The sequence below is a fragment of the Protomyctophum parallelum genome (assembly GCF_964188405.1).
Source record: "Protomyctophum parallelum genome assembly, chromosome: 9".
In the NCBI taxonomy this organism is placed as follows: Eukaryota; Metazoa; Chordata; class Actinopteri; order Myctophiformes; family Myctophidae; genus Protomyctophum; species Protomyctophum parallelum.
In genome coordinates this window covers 43,005,932-43,021,827 of record NC_139706.1, presented here as the reverse complement: position 1 = coordinate 43,021,827, position 15,896 = coordinate 43,005,932, and the positions used below count along the sequence as shown (strand labels likewise).

At 40.8% G+C, this 15,896-nt stretch overlaps 1 protein-coding gene across 1 annotated transcript; it reads left to right on the top strand.

The window, feature by feature from the left end:
• The first annotated feature begins 10,442 nt into the window (after positions 1-10,442).
• On the top strand, positions 10,443-15,018 carry sln (sarcolipin). Its single transcript, XM_083773447.1, has 2 exons — positions 10,443-10,539; positions 14,534-15,018. The coding sequence occupies exon 2, from the start codon at positions 14,719-14,721 to the stop codon at positions 14,812-14,814; it is 96 nt and encodes a 31-aa protein (XP_083629573.1). The 5' UTR covers positions 10,443-10,539; positions 14,534-14,718; the 3' UTR covers positions 14,815-15,018.
• The last annotated feature ends 878 nt before the right edge of the window (positions 15,019-15,896 follow it).

The window sequence follows — 15,896 nt, the reverse complement described above, 5'->3', positions numbered from 1 at the left end:
CTGGAAATTGCACAGATGAGGGCACATGGGCTAATGGGCCTGGCCAGAGCCTTTTGTGGTGTTTGTGGACAACCGTGGGTCCGACCGACTCGATACCAGGCACTGCACTCCCTGAGGGGGTGTGGAACGTGTGTGTCGAATTTGATTTGTAGTTGCATTACAACCGTACACACACACACACACACACACACACACACACACACACACACACACACACACACACACACACACACGCACGCAGACAGAGACGTGGCACATTTATAGTTAGATGTTATACATTTGGAATCGTGTGAAATGGACCTTCTGAATAAACAGTAGCCTGCCTTTACATTTGGTACTTTTGTATATTTTGATGCCAATACTTTTGTACTTTTACTACTTTTACTTACTAAATGTACTTTGTACCCTTGTACGTAAGTTAACAGACTATTTCTACAATAGGGTATTGATACTTAAAATTCCTCCATCACTGATAACTATTATTGCAGATTATTGCAGAGTCACTGAGCAACTCTACATGAAGTACCATGCAGTGGTACTACCGGTAACTACCGGTGGCGGTAAGTACATTTACAATATTTTTGATGTAGGCCTATTCTTTTTTTACTGTAGAGTTCCCCATTTTCAACCATTTAACTTCTCCACTACATCTCAGAGGCAAATGATGTATCTGGATCACGGCGCTCTGTGCGAACAGAAGTCAGGTGAGGCGACCCCCTCAATGAACCAGACAGAGAAGTTCCTTTTCAATCCCAATGTTGTATCACAGTTTTATTGATACAAACACACTCAGCTTACAAGGCAACGTGGAAACAACGGCCCACGACGAAAATGGAGTCACACAGTTTGAAAGCCCTCTCGAAACACGTGTGAACACAAGAACATTGGTCTCAAACATTGCAATATATTAGGTTCAAGACCCTCCTCCGGAAACAGGCTGGCCACCTCCGCTTTTACGGGAACCAATCAAAACGTTGTATTCACAGGATCTGCCTGTGAAAGATAGGCGGGCCATCTGGCCTGTAGCTGCATGTGGCACAGTGGCACACTTAACTATACGGTTTATATCAATAGGACTAACTAAATATCTTATACTATACTATACTATATATGAAGTATGCAGAACCTTATTTAACACCTGTAACTATAAGAATGAAATGTCAGAGGGATACATTTTAACTGTTCCTGAGTCACAGTAAACTTTACCAATTAAAAGATAAACCACATGTTAACCGAATCTTACTTTTAAGACTAACTCAAATAGGCTATATACTCACAAATAATGAGTAGCTCAATAATGTCCTACATTCAAATAACTTTATAGTTAAATCTTAAACAAACGGAATATGAAACTGAGTGATGAAATAGGCAGAAAGTATTATCAACGGTTTAACTGATTAATCTAACAGCTGACACTAACCATACAGTAGATAAGAGTTCACACAGACCCTGTGGGGTTTAATTACACCCCTAATATGAAGTCTCTGTTATCTCAGGTCGCCTCGTAAATAACTCTCATATCTTCCCGAGGAATCACTGTTGAGCAAATTGACTGAAAATAGCAATAGTCTAGTAACAGCTGTCTTCTGGGCTCATTTAGTGACTAGCTGTCCTAGTGACCGCTTCTAACTACATGTGAACTATATGCTGAAGTATTATGTGTACAATTATGACATGTGTTAAGGAATATGCTATCGAAATATACATCACAAATATTACAATACTTTGCCGATTTTGATTATTATTACATAGCATACATTCAACATACTTCAGCTATTTGGAAATAGTTCCATTGTAGATCTGCACCAGTAACCGTAACCAAGTTTGTGTGTTTCAGGGAATCTAACAGAGTTTCTAATGGCTTTGACGTTTCAGTGGGTTGTTATACAGTGGGAAGGAGACGTGTCTGATATCATTATTATCAAGTATCTAATCATCATTAGATGATATTATAGAGTGTGAGACTGTCATTGTGAAATTACTTGACATTGCAAAAAGCCATACAACTGTTTCAAATCTATTAGTAAGCCACATCAAGTGTAAACGATACTTCCAACATTCACCCCATACTTGGTATGGAGTGAATGAGGTGAACTTGCCAGTCAGACAGTCAGTCAGTCATTGGCATCCGTCAGTCTCGAGAGACTATGGATGGCTATTAACCCATTCTGACCTGAGATCAGATTCATACGAGGTTTCCGCCGGACAAACACTGGGTCTGATGAACCCATTCTGACCTGAGATCAGATTCTAAAAAATGTCAGTCGTTCTTCGATTTTTTCAAAAAATAGCAGACCTACAAGCTCGTATCGCGCCACTCGGTGGCGCGATATGAGCTTGTAGATCTGCTATTTTTAAATAGCTAAAGCATAACATGATGCCAACACCAAAACGGGTGCCCGGTCAGAATGGGTTAATTGTAATCACTGCTGACTGCATAAACATAATCTGTATAACTGGGAGGGTGCTGTGTTTCTTAACTTGGTGTCTTCTCAGTATATCTTGTCAAATAAATTATTTGGAATAGGTTAATATTTAGTAGTGGACACTACATTAAGTAAATATATTTTCTTAATGGGCATGGCTATAGCGATTCAGGGCTGGAGCCAGGCTATGTCTGGCTGGTACAAAATGTTGGCCCTGTTATTTTCAGCCCTTGTAAGTGAAAATGACAAAATGTGTGATAACTATGAAAAAGCTACTCCTGTGGAAGGGTTATCATACATTAATTTACTTGTATTGAACCTATAAACAATTAAAAATGTTCCACTCATTTGATAATGAAGACTACAATATCACTGTGTGAAAGTACTACAGTGCACTATACTTGTTCTTCTCTTTCCTCCATGTGTTTCTATTGTATCAACCTAGAGAACAAACAGTCTTACACTTACATAGCTCTGGTCCATAGCCTTACTGCTCTTGTTGCCCTTGCGACAGCATTAGAGCTATGGACCAGAGCTAACATTTACATATCGTTGTCGTCTGGTGGTCCAAAACCTCAGGAAATGAAAGAATCTTCCAATGCATTCAGTGTGGTTCTTATTTAGTCACAAGAACGTATTAACACTTTTCATTGGTTAAATATTTATAAAACCCACAGACACACTTAAACACTTTCAACCTAGTCTCCATATTTTGGGCAAGATGTGTGTGTGTGTGTGTGTGTGTGTGTGTGTGTGTGTGTGTGTGTGTGTGTGTGTGTGTGTGTGTGTGTGTGTGTGTGTGTGTGTGTGTGTGTGTGTGTGCGTGTGTGCGTGTGCGTGGTTCGTCTGCACAGGTTCTCCTTCTCCATCATCTCTAACCACTCTGCCTATTTATATGTCATAGCCACTGGTATGGATTGGACATACATGACATTTCCAAGATGCACTATCAAGTAACATGGGAATGGTTTGGCTATAATGCTCTTGCAATGTCAACAAGATCCTTCCTACTTTTACTTTCTGCATATCATGCAATTAACAACTCATATAAGCCTGCTGAGGCGGCTGACATGGCCCCACTGCAGAGGTGTTCAGAGTTTGAGACTTCATCTGTCCTTTTAGTCTTATTTATGTGTTATACTGTAGATCTAAGCTGTGAATAGTCGTAAATGTTTGGAGATGTTGGCTAGTAATCTATAGTCATATACTGTAAATCTATGGACATGTTAGCTATTCATGTTTAACATGGTACATATAGTGCCACGTATACTGTAGCTACAAACATGATTTAAATTTAATTTTTAATTTCATAATAATAAATAATAATAATGAACCAACAACAATCAACAACTATATTCCATAAGCCTGAGAGAATAAGTGTATTTTCAAGGCAGCCTTAAAAGAGTAATCTCTATTTGGGAGAGAGTTCCACAGGGTGGGGGCTGCCACACTGAAGACTTTGTCCCCGAAGGTTCGCTTGACTGCCTTGGGGACAGATAATGCACTTCATAACTACTTTTTGGAATTTTGGAATGGTGTTAGTTATGCGCATAAGGTTTTCAAAAACCATTGCTCGCCCTCTAGTGGTTGGTTTGCAATGAAACCACTATTAGATATGTCAGTATATAGTTGGAACCCCAAATAATTGATAGAAGATATTTTTCAATGTATTATGTTACCATTGGGTGTGCTAAATAACATACTAAACTTTTAACTTCAAATGCATCGTTTTCAAGATGGTGTCCACGATGGCTGCCGGGAGCTTAAAATGCCTGTTTCATTCCAAAGTTGCAAACCGACAACTAGGGGGCGAGCCAAATTAGTTTGCAATGGTTTTTGAAAACCTTAGGACCATACCTACAATAACACTGTAACAGCATGCCAAAATTCAAAGAACAGTGCATAATGGTTTTTGAGTGGTGCAACCACTCCAAGGAACAGCAATGTCCGTGTTAATTATATGTGACCGTGTGACTATGTGACTATGTGACTTTAATGAGTACCAGTAGGGGCAATGTTGTGCCAGAAACAATCAGAGAGAGAGAGAGAGAGAGAGCTAGTGCTGCACTGTTGCCTGCTAATGAGAGAGAGAGAGAGAGAGAGAGAGAGAGAGAGAGAGGGGGGGGAGGGGGATGGGAGGTTTTACATTAATCACAGTTTATACAGTTTATAGGCATTTTAGCTCCCAGCAGCGTAACGTAAAAAAAGCATAACAATTATGCACTTGGTAACTGCTTTTTGAATTTTGGCATGCTGTTATGGTATTATAAGGTTTTCAAAAACCATTGCAAACTAATTTAGCTCGTCCCCTAGTGGTCGGTTTGCAATGAAACCATAGGCATTTTAAGCTCCCGGCAGCTCCATCATGGACACCATCTTGAAAACGATGCCTTTCTAGATGTTTGTTTTTCTTAGAATTTAGTATGTTATTTAGCACAATCACTAGTAACATAATCCATTGAAAGATCTCTTCTATCAATTATTTGGTGTTTCAACCATAGGCTATACTGACATAGGTGTGTGTGTGTGCTGGCGTGCGTGCGTGCATGCGAGCGTGCGTGTGTGTGCATGTCGTTTAATAAAGTCCTCACCTGTCCTCAACCATCTCAGTAATTACAAAGTCCAAGCTGCGTTGGCCAGTGGGAAGTGGGAACCCTTAATTTTCACGGTGTGCTTAATTTGGTGTACATAACAACAGCTGGTTGTTATGTACACTGTTTAAAGAGCCATAGCTTTTCCGTCCGTCCAGGTTACAATGGTCTAATCTAATGCATGCCATTATCAGCTGAATATGTCCCAAAGAGACATTAAGTATAGCTCATGGACTTTATAAGAGAACTAACCATTGATGATGACTAAAGCCTTCACGCCAGAAAAGTAGTGAGGTCTTTATCCATGGACAAGGCATATTGACCAAATTTACAGTAGCCATGGACAATATGCACTAATTTTCCTTCATGGTACAATAGATAGATAGATAGATCTTTATTTGTCATTGCAACGTGTACAACGAAATTAAAAGTGCCAACCAATCAGTGCATCATATCACAAAACAACATACTGTACAAGATAAAACAAAAACACACATGACTTCTTGTTATTGCACAACCCCAGCAGCACTAATGCACAAACATGTAATTTTCAGCTGTTATCACGCAACAAACCCTTATTGTACTTAAGATAATAGATAGTAATAGAAGGTAATAGATAATAGATAATAGAAACTAAAAAGTGTCGCAGCAACAGATCATTTTTTAGCAGCATTGAGTGCAACTACCACTGTGGGATAGAAGCTGTTACTGAATCTGTTGGTCTTGGACTTGATCACTCTGTACCGTCTGCCTGATGGCAACAGTTCAAACAGTGAGTGAGCGGGGTGGGAAGTGTCTTTTATAATGTTCAGAGTTTTTTTATGACAGCGGTCTCTGTGTAGTTCTTCCAGTGTGGGGAGAGGGCAGCCAACGATCTTCTGTGCCGTATTTATGACCCCCTGGAGCTTTTTCCTCTGCGCCACTGTACAGCTGGTGTACCACACACATATGCAGTACGTTAGTATGCTCTCTATGGAGCACCGATAGAAAGACACCAGCAGTCTCTGTGTGATGTTGTTCCCCCTGAGCACCCTCAGGAAGTAGAGTCTCTGCTGGGCTTTCTTCAGCAGCTCAGAGGTGTTCGTGCTCCAGGTCAAGCCCTCCTCCATGTGGACTCCCAGAAAACGGCAAGAGGACACCCTCTCCACACAGTCCCCATTAATGAACAGGGGTGGAATGACTGTTTTCTTCCTCCTGTAGTCTATGACCAGCTCCTGGGTCTTGGATGTGTTCAAGAGCAGGTTGTTCTCTCTGCACCAGTCCGTCAGCTGCACCACCTCATCCCTGTAGGCAGACTCATCTCCCTTGGAGATGAGCCCTACTACTGTGGTGTCATCCGCGAACTTCACCATGGTGTTGCTGCGGTGGGCGTGGGTGCATTGGTGTGTGTAGAGGGTGTAGAGCAGCGGACTCAGCACACAGCCCTGTGGGGAGCCGGTACTGAGGCTGAGGGACGTAGACATGTGCTGTCCCACTCTCACCCTCTGACTGCGACCAGACGGGAAGCTTTGCAATGATTTGTCACACCAATTTGTTGGCCATTTTTGCCTTTATCGAATTTCTACTTTTTCAGATTTAAGCAAGAACATTTCCATATATATACATATTCCAAGGATCCAGAGGCACTTCATGAGTGACTCCCATGGCTTTCAATATTCATTATTCATAAATGCAAACAAGTAAACAAGTTCTCAGAATATGTTAAAATTACCAGTATCAAAATGTATTTTGCTTGTGAATATGTTATAGTTTTCGATTATAAATACAAATAATTAAATGTGACACCCGCTGGCTTAGTGGACCAGGGGCATGCCACAAAGGCTCTGGCCTGACAGTGTGTCGTGTGTTCGAATCCTGTTAAAGACTACCTTTGCTGCATGTCTTTCCCCTTCTTTCCTGTCAATCTCCACTTGAAACTCAATCAATAAAGGCAGACAACCAAAAAAGACATCTTAAAAAAATTATAATAATTAAATGTGGCACAGAGCAACAATTGGCTGGTAATTGACTAACGTTAACTTACATCTACCATTAAATTGAAATATCACATTGAAATTATTGTGAAGCCATGCATTTCCCTTTCCTATACAAAGGGCAAGCCTCATATCATGTAGAGAATTCCATCATGGAAGTCATTTGAAAGCAGTCTCATCATGGTGATAACTACTGTGGAAACGCTTGCATACACCGAGGCATGCTGTCGGGCCGTTTGAAATGTAGGGGATGTAGTCAGAGGTCACACGACACTTCTGTGGTAGCCTGTTGGAATCATGGTATTCTAATGAGTTGCAAAGAGAAGGATGGACACAGAGGGATCATGACGAAGCACTCGTGAGTCGTGACTCAAAGAAGATCCTCTTTTTCCCCTGGCAAGTGGCCCTCATCTGTAACTCTTTGCCCATGAGAACAGCAGCAGTCGTGTGAGGATCACTCAGGATCATCAACCAACCTGGGAGACTTCAATGAAAACAGATCCCTGTCCTATAGCACCTTGGTCCGTGTCCTAGCACCTTTAATAATGTCCATAAGTAGATAATGAACAGTACACAGCGGCTGCTATGCACCATATATATAATTAGCTTGCACAATGAGACAGTGTTTTCATAATAAGGCCTACATTTACCTTCGACAGTAGGCTCTCTTCACTCTTAAAAAATAAATAAGCAAATGTGCATTCCATTCACACACATTCATACACAGACGGTGGTGGAACCCATGCAAGGCACCAACCTGCACATCGGAAGCAATTAGGGGTTCAGCATTTAGCTCAAGGACACCAACTCTGGGGGAGCCCAGGATGGAGCTGGGAACCTCACGGTTCCCATCCGGCCTGTACCATACAGACATGGTGGTATTGCAATATTATGGTAGGCTAACAGGAACTGCTGTAGTAGCTGGTAGTGTTCCAGGATAGGTGCAACCCGACAACCCAGTCACAATCTCTCAGCATCAGAGTCAAGATGAAGATAGTCATATGTTTTGACATCCATTGATAGAATAATCAAAGTTAAAGTATCTTTGTCTTACTGCTGCCAGAGGCCACATGTTTTCGAGGCACACCGTTGCTCCAATCCGCACCAAGCTTAATTGACACTGTTCAGGTATCTGGCATGAGAATAGTCACACCAAAAAGAAAAAAAATAATTGCACACATAATGGGGCTATAGAAGTGTTTAACACTTCTAACTCAGTATTGCTCGTATCAGTGCAGTTACCGTCAAATCTAGTAGCTTATAAAATCTTATAAAAATCGTATAAAAAATCCAACTAGAAATTGGACTCAACATTCACTCGAACATCACCATAACGAAACTTTGACACTTTGTCAAGCTGCTGAACAACTATGTGACACTTATCTCCTTCACTTGCCTGTTCTGTCTCACACATATCTAATGTTGTTGGCCTCACGCTCACAGCACACATATGTGTACGTACATACTGTACAACATGCAGTGCTCCAGAATGTGACAATGATGTCTGGAGGGTGGTGCCGACACCCTGTTGTCTTTGGAGGATAACCCTGCCAGCTCTGTCTGTCTGTCTGTCTGTCTGTCTGTCTGTCTGTCTGTCTGTCTGTCTGTCTGTGTCTCTTTCTGTCTGTCTCTCTAGCCCCCCCCCCCCCACACACTCTCCAGCTATCAGAATGGGCTCTGGTCCAGAAATGTTATGTTCAATCAACCCAGCGTTGTTCTCCATGCCGACAGGAATAGAACCCCTGGGTCAGATGTGTTTAGGCCCATGTGATCTACTGGATGAGTGCAGGCAGAGTGCTGGGGCGAAGGACCGGCAGCCACTATGATCCGTTAAATCCTGTGGGAATGACCCCAGAAATCCCAGGATTAACTGTTCAGAGGGATCTTTCGCATAATACGCATTGTCCTGCCGTGACCTCAGTGTCAACAAATGATAGAGAACAACCAACACGCGACACAATCAGGGGTCATCACCATGCCGGCATGGTGGACATTTCTGTCAAAATTCAATTTTTTGCCACGGACATACAAAATGAGTGAACAATAATATAAGAGATACCCATAACCTAGCCTTGAATGACTATAGCAGGTCTGTAACTCAAATTGAACCAAATGTGCCATAGTGGGTTTCATATAAATCAGTGTCATAGATATTCTGAAACAAAATAAGAACATCATAATGGTGTTTAAAAAAGAAAATCTAAAATGTGCCACGGACAAGACCAAGTCTTTGCCACGGGCACATTTGTCCGTGTACAGACATATTGATGACCCCTGAACACAATCACAGCTTTGCTGGTAGATTAACATGCACACCCTGTGCTGATTATCCTAATGCCTTGAGCCAGGTAGCAAAATATCATGTTCCCTGCAGAACACTCAGGGTTAACCACTTGTATCCCTGTTGTTAGGAGGACGTTCAGTGAAAATAGCAGATCTACAAGCTCACAATGTGTGGCAACGCAGAGCTTTGTGCGTTTGTAGACTGGCTATTCTCGACAAAGACATTTGCTGTATAGAGAAATACTAAAGGATCTCGGGACTACTGGTCAACTACTGTAAACTATAGGAGTCAATCACACGAACAACCCTATAGCTTGCCTATTATGGAGTGAACATTTAGTGAAAGTAGCCGATCTACAAGCTCACGTATCGTGGCACTATTTTCGGTGAAGAGATTCACTGTAGAGGGAAAAAACTTAGGAGTGGGCTTATTAGTCACCTGGGGTACTGCAGTCAACTAGGGTTTCAGTAGTTAAGTGGATAATGAATGAAAGTTGGGGGTCAATAAATTGTAACTCTCTTCAGTGCTTAGTAAAATGTGCTCATCTCAAACCCAGTTAAATTGGGACCATATATTATGCTACACAATTGTTCTCAAAGTGGGGTTCGGGGACCCCCATGCAGGGGTCCTTGAGGGGTTTCCAGGGGGTCCCCAAGGGAAATATAAGATGTAATTTCATTAATGTCACAATTATCTCTGTAATGAATACTTGAGCAGAGGTTCACAAACATTGTAGCCCAACAGAGAAATTAGATGTTTGGACAGGACCTAAACTAGTAAAAGAAATTGCAGATTTATGAGCACACAATGCATCGCTTGTGAGCTTGTATATTTACACTACTTCTAAAACTTTTACTTTCATGTTTGAAATACCTTTGAACAATTTTGGAATTGATTTAAATTGGTGAAAAGCTTTTGTTTAAACTTTTTTAAATCTTTTGAAATATATTTATTTAAATGTAGGAAACGGAAAAGGCCTCTTCACTGAAAATAGCAGATCTATAAGCTTGTAGGTGATACTGTTACAGTTCCCTATATCCATGAGACCAATAGTTGCCATTGTTTTTGGAGCAAATCTAATCTGACAACACTTGTGTGTGTGTTGGAGGAGACTCACAAATGCGTTCTATTGGTCACTTAGTCAGTGTGTGCCAATGTCACCCATGGGCGGTCCATCACTGCCGGCTACTTTAGCAGCATTCTCTGCAGATTCCTCACACAGGACTGCGTTGGAGAAGGACGGTTGGATACGCAAATAACAGCAGGTAAGGCCAGCAAAGAACAAAGATTTATTTGCAACCAACGTGCACTGGCAGTGAGGTTTTTCAAAATATCGTCTCTGTCGGGTGGAAAATTAAACTCATTATGTCGAAAACTGTTACTTTTCAGGATTCAAATAAAGAAATTGCAAAAGTAGCAGATAGACGTGCAAGCTCGAGCTTGTAGATCTGCTACTTTTCTGTGATGCTATATGATCAAGTAGGCCATTCATTTACGAAAACTTTATTCCACAAAAAAGAAAAGAAAGTTAATTAAGTTACTTTGTGTTTTTTTTGTTACTTTGTCTATTCAGAGAATTGCCAATCTATACAGGCTCAAAACAGGGTGATATTCTATTTGCAGAAGTCAAACCAAAAAAAGTTTGACATGTATTTTGATGTCATGAATATATATCATTTTCTTCTTTTCTTTTTCTCCTCCAAATGTGAATATAGGCCTTTTACTTACGAAATATGTTATAATGTTGTTTTATTGTTACTTTAGTAGGAAATCTGAGCACTTCTTCCACCATGGGTGGAATTAGTACTTCTCAAGTACTGTTCTTAACCACTTAACCACCCCAGCGCCCCGATTCTGTGTGGAGAGAAAACAGGAGGGGACCTAGTATTGAGCCCTGGGCGACTCCGTTCAATAAGGTCGTGGTCCTCACTAATAATCATGAAAAAATGGCGCAATTTGCTTCTACTCAGTCTGTGTCTCATAGGAGGGCTGTGGGCAGTTCAGAAACCGTCTTAGTGACATCATATCGATGGGGAATACAAGCTAATAAAAACTCCAGGCTTTCTAGTCCTGAAAAGTTGCAATGCGAAAATCGAAGCCATCGTTCTCACGATAATGAAAATCTAAACATTTTTGTAAAGAAATCTTGTTTAAAAATAAATCTGCCTAATGATGATGTCACTGGAAGACAGTTTCTAAACTGCCCACAGCCCTCCTATGAGACACAGACTGCAGAAAAAAAATATTTTTTTCATGATTATTAGTGAGGACCTATTATATGAAGATAGGTTGAAAAGTGGTGAAGTGGTCCTTTAAACCAACTATGGTAGTAAACACATGAAAACACATGAATGTGTTTGAGGTAATTCAGCGAGATGAATACTTATGAGGTTTTCAATGGATTACCTACGTAGGACCTGTGGGGTCCCATCCCATGAAATGTACAATATTGTGTAAAGCACAAGTGTGTGTGTGTGTGTGTGTGTGTGTGTGTGTGTGTGTGTGTGTGTGTGTGTGTGTGTGTGTGTGTGTGTGTGTGTGTGTGTGTGTGTGTGTGTGTGTGTGTGTGTGTGTGTGTGTGTGTGTGTGTGTGTGTTGGAGGAGACTCACAAATGCGTTCTATTGGTCACTTAGTCAGTGTGTGCCAATGCCAATGTCAATGCCAATGTGTGTGTGTGAGTGTGAGTGTGAGAGTGAGAGTGAGTGTGTGTGAGAGTGAGTGTGAGTGTGGTTTTACTTGTGCGTGTCTGGGTTGGTATTTCTGTGTATTTATGGGTGCTCCCCTCGGGCCCTCTCTGTCGACTGATGATAGCTGTGAGGACAACAGGTGTGGGAGCCTATCAGCTCTCTAATGTGTGATAGCACTGGCTACACACATTGCATTCGCACACCACATGTACAGCACACACATAACACATACACACACACGAAGCAGACAATGCACACGTAACAGTATAGACACACATGAACAGCCCACATTCCAGTGGCAGTGAGGCTCTCGCACTCATGCAGACAGCGCTGGTCTTCTGCAGACAGATTTAACCACTTAAAGCCTATCTACTTAGTTGACCGGGGTCCCCCAGGGCTGTATTCTACATCCTTTAATGCGGAGGTTCTCAAACTATGAACCACGGGATGGTGAGGCCCACCCTCGCACTCTGACAAAAAGAAAGAAAGAAAGAAAATGTAGCCTTTCCATTATAACAATCAGAACCATAAATCTGTATAGTTAATATATTAAAGAACTAAAATAAATAAGTAATTATTTATATGCCTACTGTAACCACACTGTATTGCAGACCAAGAGGAAAACACAACTGTTGCTTTCTTTTTATCTGATGATAATCTTATGATCAACCAAAATAGAATAAATTCAATCCAATTGACCTATAGCTAAGCCAGTAAGCCCCTCCCCAAACTGCTTTGGTAAATTGGTCCAATCACAGCTAAGCATAACATGGGTTAGACCAAGAGAGTGGCGACACGCTTTGATCTCACCGCAAAGCAGGGAGCTATGGGATATAGTTCCAAACATTGGAACTATCCCATTGAGATAGAATGAGCACTTCCACATTCCATTGTTACAATGGGAGTCAATGCTAGTGTTGCCACTCTATTACTAGATTACTCTGGGTTAGACAAATTATCCACCAATAGTTTTCCTACAGTATGATAAAACATTGTTTAAGAAAATAAATGTCACTCACATATCTTTCCAGTACATATGGCAGGCCTTGTTGACAGATTTGGAAGAGATTTTGAAGGTCTGGTTCCAAACAGTATATTTAATGAAAATCCATGATATTTACATTGGAATGAATGAGCCCGGCTGGAAAGTGTCTAAGTCGGAGTGTCTAAGTGCATGGGAGAGGGCAGTGTTTAGCTCCGATTTTGTAAGTCCTGCAACGTAAAAAACGTATTTTTGATAACCAATATTTTAACAAATATATTCCCTCGTTATCACCCAGTGTGTTATGTTTAAAGGTATATTCAGTGATTTCACTTAATTCAAATATCACTTATTTTTTTGTTTTGTTGTGATAATCCTCCCTACTATAGAGTGTGTTGGCCATATAAGGAGTTCCTCCCTGTCCCCAGTTAACACCTGGGGGTCTAAAAACCTTAGGTTTCGTTTTTGACTCTCTATCCTGATTGGACGAAAGGCTGGGTCCCACAGCCAAAAACTAAACCTAAGGTTTTTTGAGTGAAATCACTGAATATACCTTTAATTTTCTTTCAAGACTCATACCAGGACAGGCAATACATATCTTCACACATTTATGTGGCAGTGTCACAACATTAAGCCTGTTTTTTTTGTTTTTTTTACCAAAGCCTGTGAATGCATTTTATTTATCTTAAAAATAAAACAAAAACATGATTACTGTTCTGATAACAGAGGCTATACTGTATTGATTGATTGATTGAAATCTTTATTAACAGTTTGTAGAATTTACAGTACATTTTAAGCACAAACTCAATACAAAGACTGTCAACTGTGAGTGGACGACCCAATTAAGCATTACACTTGTTTACAACAGGGTCCACATTGTTCAATTCATCAAAACATTTAAGGACATACAAACATTTAGAGACATACAAATAGACATTTCTCTGTAGGTAAAGAACAGAACAGGAATTCATCATATGGGAAGCAAAAAAGGGAAAAGATACAATATACAGTGAGGGAAAATGGGGTGGGGGGGTGGGGGGGATGGCTATAGGCCTACTGTATGCTTTCCATTTACAAATGTACAGAAACACTTTTTGTTCTTATAATCTGTGTTTATAAGATAGCATTGTAAATGCCTTTTCTAATAAATGTTCCTATTCAAGCATACTGATGTATGCTTGCTTCGCTTACATGCTTTATTTAAACGTTGAAATTGTGTAAAAAGTGTGGGGTCATCAGGAAATGTGCCCCATGGCCCATAGACTGGGTTCCTGGTATAGAAACGTGCCCCATGGCCCATAGACTGGGTTCCTGGTATAGAAATGTGCCCCATGGCCCATAGACTGGGTTCCTGGTATAGAAACGTGCCCCATGGCCCATAGACTGGGTTCCTGGTATAGAAATGTGCCCCATGGCCCATAGACTGGGTTCCTGGTATAGAAACGTTTCAGAACCTCTGCTCAGAATTTCCCTCTACATGAAATCTCTTTGCCAAAAACAGCAAAGCTTGTAGATCTGCTATTTTTGGTGACCGAGAATATAGCGACGCTATACTGTAGTGTTATTTTTCTGTCTCCCATGTCTTTTAGACTTGTGTACCAAACCCAAGAGGAGCTACGCCCCTTTTAACATCGTTCAACAAATCTGCAAGTCCACCCTTCTGTGCTGCAGCCTGCACTCCTGCTGTGTTTGACAGCCAGCAAGCTCTTTGGCAGCCAGCTCTCCCTCTGTTCTGAGCAATCTCCTCCCCTTCCGCTCTGAGCATACAACCAGGATGGACCGTTCAGTACAGGAACTGTTCCTCAACTTCATGATCGTCTTCATCACTGTGCTGCTGATGTGGCTGCTGGTGAAAGCCTACCAGTACTGAACCATGGACTGATGGGTGGGGGGGGGGGGGGGGGGGAGGAACGACAAAATGGATGTAAATGTACCTTTCTGCTTGATGTCTCACTCCTCAACTTCTTATGCACAATGATATCTATGAGGAAGAAATGTGAGGCTCACAAAATTACAAAAGAGAATTATGAATGAACCATTTAAACCCTATCTAATAGTGAAAATAATAATTTTGGCTATTTGGTTAACTGTTTTTAATTAAAAAATAAATAAAAAAGCATTGTCAGTTATCAAGTATTCTGCTGACTTTATTGCCATAATACTTCCATGTCACTGTTCTGTGTTTTTTTTGCATATACTGAATATGATTCAAACATTGCAGTTACCAGAAGCTGAATCATCAAGCCCTTTGTTTATATTTGCCATGCCGCAAAACACTCCCTGACTGTCCTACTTGTAACACAAATGAATTATGCATCCACCATTGAAACACCGTCAAACTCTGTAACATTCATCTATTTGGAGACATTTGGAGATGACAATAAGGGTCTGCATGTGGCCAAATGCATATCAAACTGGGCGTCCATGATCTGTAATCACTGAACTAGTGGATGCTTCAAATTGTCCAAAAAGAATTCCAAAACATACAGAATTCACACATATTTACATGATTCAGGACCATTTGGTTCAGATAGATTGACGTTCACAGGCAGGTGTCTCTAAGGAGCTCTGAGGGAGAAAATACTTTAACCCATAAAGACTTGAGGCAGATTAAAAAAATGCATTCTAAATCAGTAGTTCTCAAACTTTCTTTCAAAATGTAAAACTAAAATGTTCAGAAATAGCAGAAAAGCTCACAGCGTTGCACGAAGTGAAGCGCTGGGAGCTTGTATATCTACCTGCTATTTTTTAATGAATAGCCAACGCAAAAATCTAAAATGGCACATATGCTATTTAAACACCAATAAAGGATAATTCATGTACTAAAACAGGATTTCTCAAATAATAGTATTCTCCCCAGTAGCTTCCCTCCATGGGAGGGGCCACATGTTGATTGACAGGGCAACAATAATATACATTATTACTGCTTGAAAACAAACAGAAGAAAACGTC